Source organism: Arachis ipaensis, chromosome B09, assembly GCF_000816755.2.
Source record: "Arachis ipaensis cultivar K30076 chromosome B09, Araip1.1, whole genome shotgun sequence".
Taxonomy (NCBI): Eukaryota; Viridiplantae; Streptophyta; class Magnoliopsida; order Fabales; family Fabaceae; genus Arachis; species Arachis ipaensis.
The window spans coordinates 29,495,948-29,512,199 of NC_029793.2; the positions used below are offsets into that span (position 1 = coordinate 29,495,948).

Here is a 16,252-nt window from a genome sequence, read left to right on the forward strand (position 1 = left end):
ACGCCAATTAATTATAAATTTATAATTGATCCTAATCATGAAAAACTAAACATTCCCTTTTCAAAAATATAAGAAATTATTTTTTACAAATTCAAAGGGTTAAATCATAATTTATGAATTTTTAAAATTCTTAATTTTAAGTGAAGATGCTATGAATATTTCATAACTTTTGAAGAAAAAATATTCATTTTAGACTATTTCATAACTATTGATAAATTTCTATAGTAAAGACTAAAAGTAAAATCACTAGAAAAATTAAAAAGAAAAAATAATTTTTTGAAAATGATAGCCAAACAAGCCCTATATCATATCTCTTAAGTGTAGCATTTAGATTTGTTTCCTCTTTGTAGTTGAATACATTGTCAAACCCTAGCTTTTCTTTCAGCAATGTCACCTATAACAAATTACACATAGATTAGGCTTCCAATTTAAACTGAAGCTTTGATGTGTTACTAAATTAAAAATAGTAATAATAAAATTATTGGGAACAAAATAATGATAATATTAAAAAAATAACCTTCTCTTGGCTCCCAGCAGAGTCAACGACATAGCAACCTAAGAGCTTTGCATATTGTCCAACCAAAATTCCAACACTTCCAGAAGCTGCTAAGACAAACACTTTTTCCCCCTTTTGGGGTTTGCAAATTTCACGTAAACCCCCATAGGCAGATAGCCCACTAAATTCTGCATTAATAAAATTCAAAATAAAAAAATATATATATTATTCCTTAAACCTCTTTATATACATCTTAACATTAACTACTAACTAATTAGTTACGTATGTCTAACATTTATAGGAGTTACACATTGTTACAAGTACTAATGAAATCTCCAGACATGTTATTATTGTGCATGTTTTTTTCTCAGAAGTAAAACTATAAGGTAGATACTTCCATGATAACATCTTCACATAAAAATAACATTGTGGACCACTAGATAATTTGATACGTTTGACCAAATATGTTTGACTAACCATCTACAGATTCACAATGTTATTTTTATATAAAGATGTCATCACGTGAATATTCCCCAAACTATAAACCGTCACTACCACCCTTCCAAGTTCCAACCTACTACCCCAATTCGATGCACCCTAATTTCTAGAGATATGTTATTCTAATAGTGTAGGAATTTATTCTTAAAATTATCAAGTCAACCACAAACAAATGACAACACAAAATTCCAATTATTAGTTATTTATTTGGCCAAAACAAAATCAAATATAACTTGAGTTAAAGAGTAAAGACATTATAATAAAAAAAAAAACTATTTATCACCTTGAATTTCTCTTAACTAAAAATGTACAAGATCATTTTCATAAATCTAGCACAAGGTACTTAACTACCTTCTTCCTATAAGAAATCATGCCTACCTTGAAACATGTAATAAAAAATATGTAAATTATCTTGCATCATATTACCTAGAACTCCAAGGTAATAGGTGAGAGGAAATTCAGAAAGGATCCAATTTTTTCATTATGCTTCCTTTCTTAACCACACTGTACTCTGCCCAAGTGAAAACTCCCACAACAAAATCACCTTTCTTAAACTTAGCATTACCAGAAGCCACAACATGTCCAATGCAAGGACCATCAATATCTTGCCAAAAATAAGAAACAAAAACATTTGGATAGAATTAAGGTGAAGCATTAAAATAGTTCTCCAAAAAGAATAAAATGTCACTTTTGTCTCAAATATTTAGAATAAGTACGAATATTGTCTCTAATATTTTATTCATCTTATTTCTATCCTAAATATTTTAAAAGTAACTCAATGTTATTTCACTATTAACTTTATTTAATAAAATAATGAAGGTTGTGACATATAAAATACACAATACATGTAATAAAACTCTTATATAAGAATGTAATTGTATTTAACTGATTTTTTTATCCTTATATAGGTTTTGTTCTAATATCACGTGTAAAATACTATTTCGACTCAATCACGATGCATATAGTAACTTTTTATACTTAGTTTAAAAATTATTATATTTTAATATCTAGCATTTCATATATATTTCACACTTTAATCTAAGTAGTTGTACGATACATATCAGAATTTCATAGTGAATGTATACTTCTTTTTACTCTGATGTGTACATGGTTTATTTCCAACCATGTGAAACAATTTTAGTTGGTGTAACTACCGAAATAAGCCATAGCATATATTAGATGATTAAATTCATTAAGAATAATTCTTACTAAAAACAATTCTTTTAAAGTGTATATACAGGTAGCTACTGACCATATCAAAACAAAGCTAACTATCTAGAAATCATATTAGGAATCAATCAAGTTTCTAAGGTAAGTTCATAAATTAAATGCCACCGGACTAACAAAGTCTCACATGATAGAAAGATAATAACAAAGTCATACAATTACAAATCACATAATTAGGTGACTGCAATAGAGTTTCTTTTACTACTCAAAATATAAACCCAATTTTCAACTACTCATATCTGCATCAAAGTTAACACATTTCTGTCTCTTTCCCATCTTCCTACTGAACCTGTTGGTTGACAGCTGGCCTTCTTCCTCATCTTCATTCAGACTTAGAGGAGAATTCTTCAATCCATTGGTAATTTTTTTAGGTGGTGTATTGTACTTGAGGGATGAGATGCACTCCTCCACAACATCCTATAACACATAAATAACAGAAAACTATCAGGTTAAACAATTCATCTTAAAAGTTGTCAAGAAATCTGCACTTGTTTGTAACAATATAAAAGAAAATAGATATTTTGAACATACCATAGAAGACTCAGTATCACAATCAGTTTTAAGATTAGCCACATTTTCTAAAATTTCCAAATAGTTGTTGCAGCCATCTTCCTGTGTTTAGGGAATGAATTGGTCTGCTTAGATGTTACAGTGAATTGACCATGTATAAGAATATACGCTTATCGGTAGCACTCAATCGTTTAAAGAACTTACACTGACATTACTCGGAAGATTAGTAGACAACTCTTTGGGAAGATTTTTGTCAATGATATCCTCATCATCACAGATTTTCATAACCATGTACACATGATCAAATTGATTAATATTGGCTTCCTTGATATTTATCTTGAAAAGGACTCTTTTGTCCATCATGTTATCAAGTGTTTTGGGATATTCATCTCCTACTATAACCTGTAAACAAATAAAGCACTTCACTCTTGCTATATAGCTTATAGATAGTAATTCTTAAGAATAACAATAGGTGCTTACATCGTCCTCCATAATCTGTTAAGCTCTCTTCCCACATAGCATACTTGTTTCCTTGTCCCATAGTAGCAATCGGATGCTACCGGTTCCATAAAAAACCATCACCTCGACTTTGAACCTATAATACAAACAAAATACAAATGAACATGTAGTTTATTTAAAAAGTTCCATACAAATATTATAAAAAAGAACCTTAGGGCTGCAGATCCATGTGTATGGCCACACTTCCCACATTCATATCTGTTTCCAATAGGAGTTTCAACTTTCTTTGGACATTTTTTACATGATTTATAGAACCAATCGTCTTTCGTAACATTAATCGCAACAATACTTGCAGCAATCCAAGCTGGATCTTCCTATTAGGCCATATTAAAATGTCGAGTATTTTTGCATCAGCAACCAATCTAAATAGACATTGGAAAAAAAACATTCGAAAAAACATAGTTGGGATTACTGGTGCACGAAATTGTGATTCACACTTTCCACAACTCCGGTGCAACTAACCAGCAAGTGCACTGGGTTGTCCAAGTAATAAACCTTACGTGAGTAAGGGTCGATCCCACGGAGATTGTTGGCTTGAAGCAAGCTATGGTCATCCTTGTAAATCTCAGTCAGGCGGATTCAAATGGTTATGATGTTTGTGATTGGTACGTGGAATCGTGATTACACTTTAATTATGTAAAATTTATTGCTCTTTCTTTCCCTGGAAATGGCGCCAAAAAAACATGATGCCAAGACCATGGTTCACAATTCCGTGTAACTAACCAGCAAGTGCACTGGGTCGTCCAAGTAATACCTTATGTGAGTAAGGGTCGAATCCCACGGAGATTGTTGGTATGAAGCAAGCTATGGTCACCTTGCAAATCTTAGTTAGGCAGATATAAATTGATAATGGTGTTTTCGAATTTAATATAATAAAATAGGGATAGAAATACTTATGTAATTCATTGGTGGGAATTTCAGATAAGCGAATGGAGATGCTTTCGTTCCTCTGAACCTCTGTTTTCCTGCTATCTTCATCTAATCAGTCTTACTCCTTTCCATGGCTGGCTTTATGTGATACATCACCACTGTCAATGGCTACTTTCGGTCATCTCTCGGGAAAATGATCCAATGCCCTGTCACGGCACGGCTAATCGTCTGGAGGCATCACCCTTGTCAATGGCTTCATCTTATCCTCTCAGTGAAAATGGTCAACGCACCCTGTCACGGCACGGCTATTCATCTGTCGGTTCTCGATCATGCTGGAATAGGATTTACTATCCTTTTGCGTCTGTCACTAACGCCCAGCAATGGAGCTCGTGGAGCTCGTCACAGTCATTCATTCATTGAATCCTACTCGGAATACCACAGACAAGGTTTAGACTTTCCGGATTCTCTTGAATGCCGCCATCATTCTAGCTTACACCACGAAGATTCTGATTAAGAGAACTAAGAGATACTCATTCAGTCGAAGGTAGAACGGAAGTGGTTGTCAGGCACGCGTTCATAGGGAATGATGATGATTGTCACATTCATCACATTCAGATTAAAGTACGAATGAATATCTTAGAAGCGAAACAAGATGAATTGAATAGAAAACAGTAGTACTTCGCATTAATCTTTGAGGAACAGCAGAGCTCCACACCTTAAGGTCCTATTTATAATAAACTAGCTACTAGGGTTTACATGAGTAAGTAATTGATGCATAAATCCACTTCCTGGGCCCACTTGGTGTGTGTTTGGGCTGAGCTTGAGTGTTGCACGTGTAGAGGTCCTTCTTGGAGTTGAACGCCAGCTTTTATGCCAGTTTGGGCGTTCAACTCTAGTTTTGGCTCCTTTTCTGGCGCTGGACGCCAGATTTGGGCAGAAAGCTGGCGTTGAACGCCAGTTTACGTCGTCTATTCTTGGCCAAAGTATGGACTATTATATATTTCTGGAAAGCCCTGGATGTCTACTTTCCAACGCAATTGGAAGCGCGCCATTTCGAGTTCTGTAGCTCCAGAAAATCCACTTTGAGTGCAGTGAGGTCAGAATCCAACAGCATCAGCAGTCCTTCTTCAACCTCTGAATCTGATTTTTGCTCAAGTCCCTCAATTTCAGCCAGAAAATACTTGAAATCATAGAAAAATACACAAACTCATAGTAAAGTCCAAAAATGTGAATTTAACATAAAAACTAATGAAAATATCCCTAAAAGTAACTAGATCCTACTAAAAACATACTAAAAACAATGTCAAAAAGCGTATAAATTATCCGCTCATCAGTGATGCACGGAAAACTTGTCTCATAACAAATTTCCTTCGGCAAGTGTACCGAATTTGTCGTCAAGTAAAAACTCACAATAGAGTGAGGTTGAATCCCACAAGGATTGATTGATCAAGCAACTTTAATTAGAAGAATGTTCTAGTTGAGCGAATCAGAATTTGAGTTGAGAATTGCAGAAAATAAAATGGCGGGAAAGTAAATGGCAGAAAAAAGTAAATGCTAGAATTAAAGAACTGAAAGTAAATGACTGAAAGTAAATTGCAGAATTGTAAATGGGAATGGGGGAATTGCTCATAAGAGTAAGAGCTCCCTAACCCAATGAAAGGGGTTTAGTTATTCATAGCTCTGGAAAATGAAAACAAAGATGGAGAATACATGATGAAAACTAGAAGTGCAGAGTAAATATAGAGAGTAATTCTATGCCCAGAGGCTCCCTATATTTTCCAACTCCCCAATTAATTCAAAACTACTCCTATATATACTACTCTTCTACTCTTCTAGTTGGTTCTTCAAGTCTTGGGTCTGGGCCTTTGGATCTTGAGTTCAACTTTTTCACTAACGTTCCTTACCCAAGTAAGAGCCACGTTAACTTCAACGTTAGTGGCACAAACGTTGCCACTAACGTTGCCTCTTTGTCCTTCGCGTACGTTATTGGGACTCAACTTTCCCAATAACGTTGAGAAGCCTCCCCCTTCTCTATGTTAGAGTCCACGTTAACTTAGTTAACGTGGCTCTTTTAACGTAGGCTTGCCAACCTTCGAGAACGTTAGTGACACTTAACATTGTCACTAACGTTCCAATGTGCCCCTTAGCTCCCACGTTAGAGTCCACGTTAACTAGGTTAACGTGGCTTCTAACGTGGCCATGCTAGCCATCTCCAACGTTAGTGACAAAGTTGAGTGTCACTAACGTTGGCTCAACATTCCCTTATCCACGTTAGCTTCCACGTTAACTAAGTTAACGTGGCTCATGGTGGCATGTGTGGGCTCCTTCCAACTTTAGTGACAATGTTGGGTGTCACTAACGTTGGCGTCACCTCCCTTCTTCACGTTAGCTTCCACGTTAACTAGGTTAACGTGGGAGTTAACATGGCCTAGTGTGACTTGGCCAACGTTAGTAACTTTGCTTCCTTTGTCCTGAAATCAAGCAATAAAGTGCATCAAAGTTCTAGTCCAAGTCATGGGAAATGCAACATCCAATTCGTCCTTAAATTCATGCAAAATCCTCATGAAATCATGTAAAGTGCACAATGTATGCTTGAATCAAGATGTAAGTGAATATCTACCCAAAACTAGCTTATTTCCTAAGGAAATGCATGAAACTACCCTAAAAACAGTAAAGAAAAGGTCAGTGAAACTGACCAAAATGCCCTGGCATCAGTTTGATAATTAAAATATAAATAAAATAGAAAATAAAAGTTACTTATGTAATTCACTGGTGGGAATTTTAGATAAGCATATGGAGATGCTTTGTTGCTTCTGAACCTCTGCTTTTCTATTGCCTTCTTCCAACCATGTGTTACCTCCTTCCATGGCAAGCTGTAAGATCCTCTCAGTGAAAATGGTCCTCTACAGTTTCTGCACGACTAATCAACTATTTGGTTTCTCGTCTCAGATGAAAAATACCAGGTACAGCTACCGCATGGCTAATCATCTGTTGGTTCCCACTAGCGTCGGAATAGGATCCATTGATCCTTTTGCACACTGTCACTTGCGCCCAACATTCGCAGGTTTGAAGCTCTTTACAGTCATCCCCTCCCAGATCCTACTCAGAATACCACAGACAAGGTTTAGACTTTCCGGATCCCAGGAATGCTGCCAATGATTCTAGCCTATACCACGAAGATACTAATCTCACGGACTCAGTCTGTGTATTAGATATCCAAGAGAATATACTCTGGCTGTCGTCCAATGACTACGTTGAACATCATGTAGACCGCTTGTGGTTGTCAGGCACGCGGATCTTGGCTAAGCGAGTAACGAAGATTGGGTTATTGTCACGGGTCACCCCTTCATTCTGACTTAACTGAATTAAGTACAAGAGTATATCTTGGAAAAGAAGTAGCCGTGAATTGAAGAAAAAACAGTAGTAATTGCATTAATTCATGAAGAACAACAGAGCTCCACACCTTAATCTATGGGGTGTAGAAACTCCACCGTAGAAAATACATAAGTGAGAAAGGTCTAGGCATGACCGTGAGGCCAGCCTCCAAACGTGTAAAGATGATAAAAGTTACATATGATCAAAAGATGGTCAAAAGACATAAAATAAATCTCTAAAAGTAGTTTTATACTAAACTAGTAACTAGGGTTTACAGAAAATGAGTAACTAAGTGCAGATAGTGCAGAAATCCACTTCCGGGGCCCACTTGGTGTGTGCTTGGGCTGAGCATTGAAGCTTTTTCGTGCTTAGACTGTTCCTGGAGTTAAACGCCAGCTCTGGTGCCAGTTTGGGCGTTTAACTCCAATTTTGGTGCCAGTTTGGGCGTTTTACGCCAAGATGTTTTAGGCTGACATTGAATGCCAGTTTGGGCCATCAAATCTCGGGCAAAGTATAAACTATTATATATTGCTGGAAAGCCCAGGATGTCTACTTTCCAACGCAATTAAGAGCGTGCCAATTGGGCTTCTGTAGCTCCAGAAAATCCACTTCAAGTTCAGGGAGGTCAGAATCCAACAGCATCTGCAGTCTTTTTTCAGCCTCTGAATCAGATTTTTGCTCAGGTTCCTCAATTTCAGCCAGAAAGTACCTGAAATCACAGAAAAATATACAAACTCATAGTAAAGTCCAGAAATGTGATTTTTGAATAGAAACTAATAAAAATATAATAAACAGTAACTAAATCATATTAAAAACTACCTAAAAACAATGCCAAAAAGGGTATAAATTATCTGCTCATCAATTACCTTATGTTGGATAAGGACTTCTTCAATTATTTTCACTGACACAGCACCTTGTTTGAGCTCCTCAACCCCTGACCAAGCTGTTTTTGATGGAACTTGACTAATCCTCACAAAGGATGATGGTTCACCGCCAAGCAGCCTACACATTAGTTCAAAAGGATCATCAACTTCATCAACAAATATACATATAGACCACAACATTTTCATACAAAGTATAAAAGCAATCCATTTTAGTGATTATATAAGATAGAATCAACAAACCCGCTCCTAAATTCAGCAACATCTTTAAGGTCGGGGTCTATGTGCAGCTGTGAAATGTCAAAGTGGCTTTGGACAGATGTATTCCCATTCCATCTGGTTGCCTTAAAATACTGAACCACAACTATTAGTGGCTCAACCCTTCCATCTTGCATGTGTCGAAGTAGCTAGTCAACCATTTCACCAAATATAGTGTACACAATCCTATTGTTTCTAAAACATTATAAATATAAAAGACATCACATTAACTCTTTGAAAATAGAAATTTCTATATACGCACATAAATATAGTTGTTATAGTGTTGAATGTACATACTCTGGGTCCTCCAAGATAACAGCCAGTCGTTTAGTCTCCTTTCCTTTGCTGGTGATCAACTCTTTTGGATCTTCTTTACCAACTACTTCACCAATCATGTCTAAAAAAAAACAAAATACACAGTACACACATTTGAGAGAACCATAGCTATGCATTGCATTTGAATATGAAAGAAGTTGAACAACTATTTAATAAAACCAACTTACCAAACAATGCAGAGTCATCGATCTTCTCAGCATTTAGTAACTCACGGATGGTTCTGAATCGGAAAACATTTAGCGGAAAACTGGGATTCTCGATATGACTGACGATTGTCCTATGACTGAAGAATAATAAATACTTTCCCCTTAATATGTTACTCTTTTGGTTGTCAACAACAACGAAGTTGGTCATAATATACATTTGAAACTGAACTAAGACACCCCGCCACCTGCTCACCAGGGATTTAGGGATCGAAACTTGCAACCTTGTGCCCTGCAGTTTTTTGAATATATTTAGAACATACTTATATCACGCAAAATTTTGAAACTTTTGAATAGAGTGAATATATTTATCTGACTATCTTGAATAATCACTTCAATGGTGCCAACTTCTCTCTCATTGTATCTGTTAGAGAATTCCCACACACGTATTACATATACTTTGAAATTCCATTGTAGTTTTCTTGCATTTAAATCAGCCAGGTAATCAAAGATTTGAGTTATTTTCTCTTCTTTTTTTTTTTTTTTTTTTTTTTGCTGGAATTTGTTAGTAAATGTTTTTTTTTTCTTTACTATATGACCCAACACGTGTCAAGTGAATAGATCCACCACTTGTCGAGCACCGAATCAGCCACTAGTCTCCTATTATATATAGGAAGATTATTAGCACAAAATAGTTAAAGAATATATATTAAAAAGAAATGGCAAATATATATCAAGTAATGTGAAGTAAAAATTAATGATCTAAAAACTGGCCTTTGAAGTTTGAACTTTAACTAGCTGGTAACACAGAGTGAGATTGATGATACCGGTAGGTGATAGCCACAACCAACTGGAAAAAGAACTGCGCAAGGGAGGAAGGAAATTAATTATGACAAGAAAGTGAAGAGACAAGTTAAGCATGTACCCAATTGCAAACTCTTTTATCTTGTATAGCATTTATAACTTTGGTATTTATAAGATAAATATTTGAAAATATTTTTTGATTTTTGAATGATGAATTGTAGGATTAAATTTTGATATTTATAAGTATTGTCTTTGTTTAAAGTGTGGCTAAATAAATAAATCACACTTTTAAACAAAACATCTTTATAAGAAAATATTTTTGCTATCTTTATTTGAGTAGTTGCCTACGATAAATGGTTAAAATATTCGTGGCTAGACTTAAAATTTTGGTCAAGTTATGTGAGAGAGAGACTAAATGAGCTCTAAAATTTTCACTATTGATGAAGGTAAATGATATAGCACACACCCAAATGGGTTGGTCATGTAGTATGCTTGTAATAGTAGAATAACACATTAGTAAATAAAATGGATAGCACATGTTGGTTAAAAGGAACGTAAATTCACAATTTGTATTTATTTTTTTCCTTTTCACTTATATTTTTTCCACTGTGCATAATTTTACACTCATCCTCCATATTATGTTCTACGGTCACAAATCACAATATCATAAAATTTCCTCCTCCTACTAAATAATAATAATAATAATATCCCTTTATCTTGATGAGGAGGTAAATGCCAGTGTGAATAGCCTCCTGCCATTCTACTACGAAAAATCTTTGGGTAGATAGAATGGTTTTTTGAATACATAACAAGAAGCACATTTGTAATACATAACAAGAAGCAAGCCAATTGCATCATCATGGAGCAAAAATGGTATACAGAACACAGATAATACAATAAAGCAAAGTTGCAAGGTTTCACTTGTATCAAAAACTAGAGATTTTACTCGATAACCTCTTACAGAAAACGTCCAAGGAAACCCTTTATCTCATCAATATATGGCGATCGAGTAGGAATTATGTGACCACAATCATGTTCAATTATCACAGAACAACCATCGTCATACAATGAAGTAAGTTCCTTGCTTGCTTGGTTGGCTATCTGCCTGTCCTTACCATGTTCATTGCCGAAAATATGAAGAGAAGGGCACTTGATGATGCCGCGTTCCATCTCCTTTACATTGAGAGAAAAGCCTGAGCATATTATTACAAATTTGAAGTCCATTTCACCTTTTAGTTGTTCTTGTTGCGCAGAGATTAAAGCCGCCATCGCCGCTCCCTGTGAAAATCCCAAGATACCGTCAAATGACCCTTGTTGGGAAAAAACGTTCTTCAAGTGTGACAGGGAAGTATCATATCCTTCAGTTTGTTGCTGGTATTGAAGTGGATCGAATGGGCCTTCTGCTACCTTCCAATTGACATCAGTACTTCCATCAGAATTGGGAGCTACTAACCATGCAAATTTCTTCTTGCAATTCTCCAAAGGTGGAGGTGGACTAGACAGCATTGGAGATGATTCACAAGTCGCATCTTTGGCCAAAGTTGTTTGATAAATGAATGACAACTCATGAGGTGCATCCACGAAAACAAATTCGGCAATTTTCTTTAGTCTTTTTGCTAATGATGATGTTCTTCCCTTAAAACTGGAAGCGTTCTGCCGAAACCCGTGCAAGCATAAGATTCTAAGCTTTCTAGAGGACCTGACATCTGGAACATTATTCATTAATCATTAGGATGTTCAGAACTGCACATTTTATATTGCCAGATCTTTTAGACTTTAGAAACTTAAAAAAAAAAAAGTATTAACAAATTTTAAAAATAAAAATTCAGCAAACTATGAAAATTATATATTAATGTAAAATATGACAAAATAGTTGTGAAAGCAAGGCTAATTCATGCGTATGGATCACAGACCTTACCATCTCCCTTAGGCATTTGAGGTAATAATGTAGCATTTGAAGATGAATTTTGCAACTCAGCACCTTCCAATGGGGTTTTCAATTCACCAGTACCAATTAACTGCATTGACTGAATAGCTTTGCCCTGCTTCTGGCACAACTCACAAACATACAATGCAGCTTCATTCTGGGGAATCACAGTAACAGAATTCAGAGGCAAGAAGAGAAAACAGACCCCAGAAACCAAAACAATTAAAGGGCTGCTTGTTTTCCGGTTAGCAAGGGGTCAAACATTCATTTGACTAAAGCGGCAATATAATTCTTGTGAACAAGACTCAGAAAGTGTTTTTTCACATTTACAGCAACAAACAGACCAAAAAAGGCTTCAAGTCAATATAACAGAGAAAATAATATAGTGAATCTCCAGTATCAGTTCTCCACAATATCAGTCTTTTTGGGATATTAGAACCAGCAACTAATTCAGTGGTATATAACCAATTCCTATACTTCTCTCTGCTCCATGAGTCCTACAGAATGCTAAGGTTAATGAAGGTTTGCAAACTTAACATGTTGGCATGGATAAGCTATCAGATCATACCTGACAATTATGACAAACTAAGACAAGCATTCTACAATAAGTACATCGGCAGCGTGAAGAATAATCATCAAATGAACGACGACAGATAAGGCAGGTACCAAGAACATTACTATCTGAACTTCCTACAGAAATCCTGCAGCCATGGAAGAAAAAATCAGGGATTATCCAATATTTTCACAAACAACAATATCCCAAATTTGACCATCTTTCAAGATTACAGAACACAAACTCTTCACTGGATAAATCAAGACCTAGGCAATGAAGAGAAAAGCTCAAGCAGCAACAACAAAAATAGCAACAATAAAATGGTGAAATTAATAAAACCACCATGGTGTTCATAGCTAAATAATGAATTGATGATTCAATCAAATTAACTTCTTTTATGATAAGCATAGCAATATCGAAATTGAGAGCCATAAAAAATCATGGACCAGCCTTCAAAAACTTTACTGTCAAGGACCGAATTGCTTATTTGGTTAAGTCCAGTTAATTGAATATTATTATAAACAGCTGCATCAAAAACCCAGTCTACAAAAGCAACTGAAAGATATATGGTTCAGTATCTTTAATCCAAAAATAAATTGCTTGGGTTATAGGATCTAGTGTTTCTTCCATAATTCCACTTGAAGCTGTAGTGTCTTTAAACATTCCCAAAAACACCTACTATATATTTGTGTCTTGGTAAACCTACTACTATAATATTTATTAATGACTAATGGTCTGATGTCTTGGTGATACTCCAAATTACAACACAGGATTACAAGATACTTATGAACCAGTGCCTAAACGCAATCTGACATTTGAAAAAACATACCGGTGATCAAACACAAAATTTTTCCCCTTGAAAAAACCACCATCTGGGAATTGCTCCAAATACCGTTGGATACCACCAAACAACTGCAATTAATCCAAAACACAACTGATCAGCAAAAATAAAATTTTGCCATGTTTATGACATGTTTCTGCAAAAGGATACACTCCCAGAAGATTTTCACACTCTAACAATTCTCATGCTTCATTGCACAACACCACCCAAGTCCTTAAGAATTAAGAGGATCATTTCTAAGGTTGTGCCAATATGACCAGTTAATAAACAATAAACATACTAGTTAACAGACAAACTACATGATACTAACCCATGAGACATTACTAAATTTTATCCCATTTCAAAACAGGGTAAAACAAAAAGGAATAAAGATACCAAAAGTTCCGTTGTTTACCTGAAACACATTCTCAAAGCCAGCACCTTTTGACTTAATATACGCAGATGCCATTTCACACCTGATTCCTCCAGTACAATACCTATAAATAAAATAAGAAAACACCATTGTAAAGTTCAAAAATGAAAGCTGCATGAAAACTACTACCTCCAGCCTGCAAACCAACAATAGATATTTACCAGGCAATAACAAAATGCTACAAAGGAATGTTGAATAACCCAAAATAAAGAGTAAAATAACTTACATAAGGACATGTTTTCCTTTCAGCTGCTCACTATTATCATCTATCCACGAGGATAAATCACTATACTGCCTAACTTGTGGATCCAAAGTTTCGACATTTGGTGCATGGAATTTCCCGATTCTTGTTTCATACAGATTCCTTGCATCAAGTAACACAAGGCCGTTTCCTTGACTCTTCTGATCTAAAAAATAACCGAGATTATACAAATAAAAACCTCAAATTCAATTGCAGTTGTAGAACCACAGAGTAAAGTTAAAATCAAACGAAAAAAATAAGCAAATAAGCAAAAAGAAGGAGGGGAGGTGTTCGGGAAGGCAACCTAATTTGATCCAAGATAACAAATCGAAAAGATATACATCAACGTAAGCAAGTTATAGAAACTTACCAGCATTTTGAAGGGAAGAATGAAACTCAGATGCTGAAAGATGTCTTCCAGCATTTGAAATCTCCGGTGACTTTAACAGGGGATGAGAACTGAGAGTAACCAGTTCCTATAAACAAAGCAGACATATATCACTGAGATGTGCTGAACCTAACTAGCAATTAGCACGGCAATAACAATTCATGATGCCCAAGCACATGTTCCAGCACCCAAAGAGGAGGAAAGAATCAAAATAACGAAAGTGAGGTCCCAAATGCAAAGTAAAAATGTTGATTACATTCCACCACAATAGATAGCTAAATATGCTAGTACAATCCCGGATAACAAATTATGCCGACATATCTAATTCAACACTACAAAGCAAAATAAAAAGTGCAACTATGCAAAGCTAATCAATACATATGTGTGCGTGCATCTGAGCATTGATGCAATGAATTGTTTTCGATCATTGAATTGGATTAGATACCTCAATCAGTTTGCCTCATTCAAATATCACAACTCTTTCATATGTATATAATCATTTCCAAAGACCAATAACACTAACAACAATTCACCTATTGGGATTGAAAATTATAAGCGTGAATCAAAGCAGCCCCTCGGATTTCCATCGAATCGAATTGATCTCTAACCTATTTTCCACGCCCTTTGATGTGTGTCATGAAAACCACTCATCTCAAAAGTTGATAGGAGGTAACATGAATGGTTATATCTCTAATACTGTCCCTCAACCAAGGACCTCTTTTGGGTTTGCTTGATTTTCACATAGGCCTTTTTCCTCTTTTTTATTTGCCTTATGCTATTTTTTCCAATTTTGGGGTTCAACAAGATCGAATTCTTGACCTTCTGGACATAGAGTTCTTACCACTTATCCCGAAAGCTTAAACTTATAAAAGGAGGCAATATGAATGATTATATCTCTACCAATCTGAACCTTAAGTTTCACATAGGATGCAGTGATGCAACAAAACGACCAAGTTTTGTGGTGGATATCAACCTTGGTCAAATGGCGTAAAGACCTAAAATTGGCTAGGGACTAACATGATCCGCATTGGATAATTCGGGGAACCAATTTGACTTCCGTCTAAAATGTATGGGAAGAATTTAAGCCTTTACTCCGATATAAAATGAAAAAACAAGAGAAAAATGTATGAAAAAGAGAATGACCTCGACGATTCGAATGGAGAGAGAAGTGAATCCACACTCCTCGGCGACCCTATCGTTTAGCGGCTCGTCACAAGTAGCAAGCTTGAAATCGGTCCCTTCGAACACACAGTCCTTGGCCTTGAGGGCTTCAATGTGGCTCTCCAAGCACGACAATTTCCCACCAACCTATCCCAGAACAAATCGAAAAAATAAATAAATAAATAAAACGAAGTTCAGTTTCGGAAAGGGAAAAAGAAAGAGAGAGCACTGGCATTGAAGAAGAGTGGCTGAGTTAGTTAGTTACAGTAACATTGACGCCGCGGGAAGAGAGGCGAACGCGGCCGAGGAGGGAGAGTTGGGAGCAGTTGGAGTGATAGAAGGAGAGGAGGTCGTCGAGGTTGGGGATGTGGGCATACTTGTAGTAGAGGAGCACGCCGTATTGGTCTATGCCTTCGGTGTCCGACATGCTTTAAGGGTTTATGTTTTGGTGTTTTACACCACCGCACCTCTGAGCCTCCTATCCTAGCTAGGCGCGACTTAGGCCAAGCTGCATGCTAGTTTGAGTTTGATGCCAAAATGGGTCGGATTTAGTTTAACCCAAACTTGACCTTAAGACACCAGTTAGTTTCTAACTTGGAGACAGAAAAATATGGAGACCAAAATAACGTTTTGTTTGGTTTATTTCTTTGATTTTCATGTTCAAAAACAAATTGCTAGAGAAAATGGGTTTGTTTGATCATTTCAGTTTTCATTTCCAAGAAACTAGCTGTTCCAGACCCGATCTCCGGGTCCTTCCTCGGAACGGTCATCAAACCCGGCATGTGATGAGACGCACAAAAAATGCGGTCCTC

The 16,252-nt window shown here is 36.0% G+C and overlaps 2 protein-coding genes and 1 pseudogene across 4 annotated transcripts; all 3 read right to left on the bottom strand.

The window, feature by feature from the left end:
• The window catches only part of LOC107615367, a 3,394-nt pseudogene extending 1,233 nt beyond the window's left edge, over nucleotides 1-2,161 (bottom strand).
• On the bottom strand, nucleotides 2,319-9,805 carry LOC107615366. 2 transcript variants are annotated; one of them, XM_021111457.1, is made up of 9 exons: nucleotides 9,138-9,805; nucleotides 8,932-9,031; nucleotides 8,620-8,829; nucleotides 8,362-8,497; nucleotides 3,401-3,564; nucleotides 3,212-3,326; nucleotides 2,936-3,133; nucleotides 2,753-2,833; nucleotides 2,319-2,638 (listed from the first exon to the last, which is right to left on the bottom strand). In XM_021111457.1, exons 6-9 carry the CDS (start codon nucleotides 3,221-3,223, stop codon nucleotides 2,447-2,449), a joined length of 483 nt encoding a protein of 160 aa, XP_020967116.1. In that variant the 5' UTR covers nucleotides 3,224-3,326; nucleotides 3,401-3,564; nucleotides 8,362-8,497; nucleotides 8,620-8,829; nucleotides 8,932-9,031; nucleotides 9,138-9,805; the 3' UTR covers nucleotides 2,319-2,446. The 2 variants fall into 2 exon arrangements, with proteins under 2 accessions (XP_020967116.1, XP_016172920.1); XM_016317434.2 differs by lacking the exons at nucleotides 2,319-2,638; nucleotides 2,753-2,833 and having other exon boundaries at nucleotides 3,087-3,133.
• Nucleotides 10,699-16,016, bottom strand: LOC107618651 (rhodanese-like domain-containing protein 6). Of its 2 annotated transcripts, XM_021110503.1 has the most exons (10): nucleotides 15,953-16,016; nucleotides 15,706-15,918; nucleotides 15,423-15,587; nucleotides 14,262-14,367; nucleotides 13,877-14,057; nucleotides 13,633-13,714; nucleotides 13,227-13,309; nucleotides 12,413-12,545; nucleotides 11,836-12,001; nucleotides 10,699-11,623 (listed from the first exon to the last, which is right to left on the bottom strand). In XM_021110503.1, the coding sequence occupies exons 2-10, from the start codon at nucleotides 15,865-15,867 to the stop codon at nucleotides 10,875-10,877; spliced, it is 1,827 nt and encodes a 608-aa protein (XP_020966162.1). In that variant the 5' UTR covers nucleotides 15,868-15,918; nucleotides 15,953-16,016; the 3' UTR covers nucleotides 10,699-10,874. The 2 variants fall into 2 exon arrangements, with proteins under 2 accessions (XP_020966162.1, XP_016176255.1); XM_016320769.2 differs by having other exon boundaries at nucleotides 11,122-11,623; nucleotides 11,831-12,001; nucleotides 15,706-15,998.

Bases quoted from the DNA above. Each gene is read 5' to 3' on its own strand.
- LOC107615366 (XM_016317434.2), bottom strand. From the start codon at position 8,771: ATGCAAGATGGAAGGGTTGAGCCACTAATAGTTGTGGTTCAGTATTTT. The intron at 3,565-8,361 runs GTAATTGATGAG...ATGGCCTAATAG, and splicing joins AAGTCCTTATCCAACATAAG to GAAGATCCAGCTTGGATTGC. The intron at 3,327-3,400 runs GTTCTTTTTTAT...TTTGTATTATAG, and splicing joins CATGGATCTGCAGCCCTAAG to GTTCAAAGTCGAGGTGATGG.
- LOC107618651 (XM_021110503.1), bottom strand. From the start codon at position 15,867: ATGTCGGACACCGAAGGCATAGACCAATACGGCGTGCTCCTCTACTAC. The intron at 14,368-15,422 runs GTCATTCTCTTT...CTTTGTTTATAG, and splicing joins TCTCCATTCGAATCGTCGAG to GAACTGGTTACTCTCAGTTC. The intron at 14,058-14,261 runs GTAAGTTTCTAT...GTTATTTTTTAG, and splicing joins TTCTTCCCTTCAAAATGCTG to ATCAGAAGAGTCAAGGAAAC.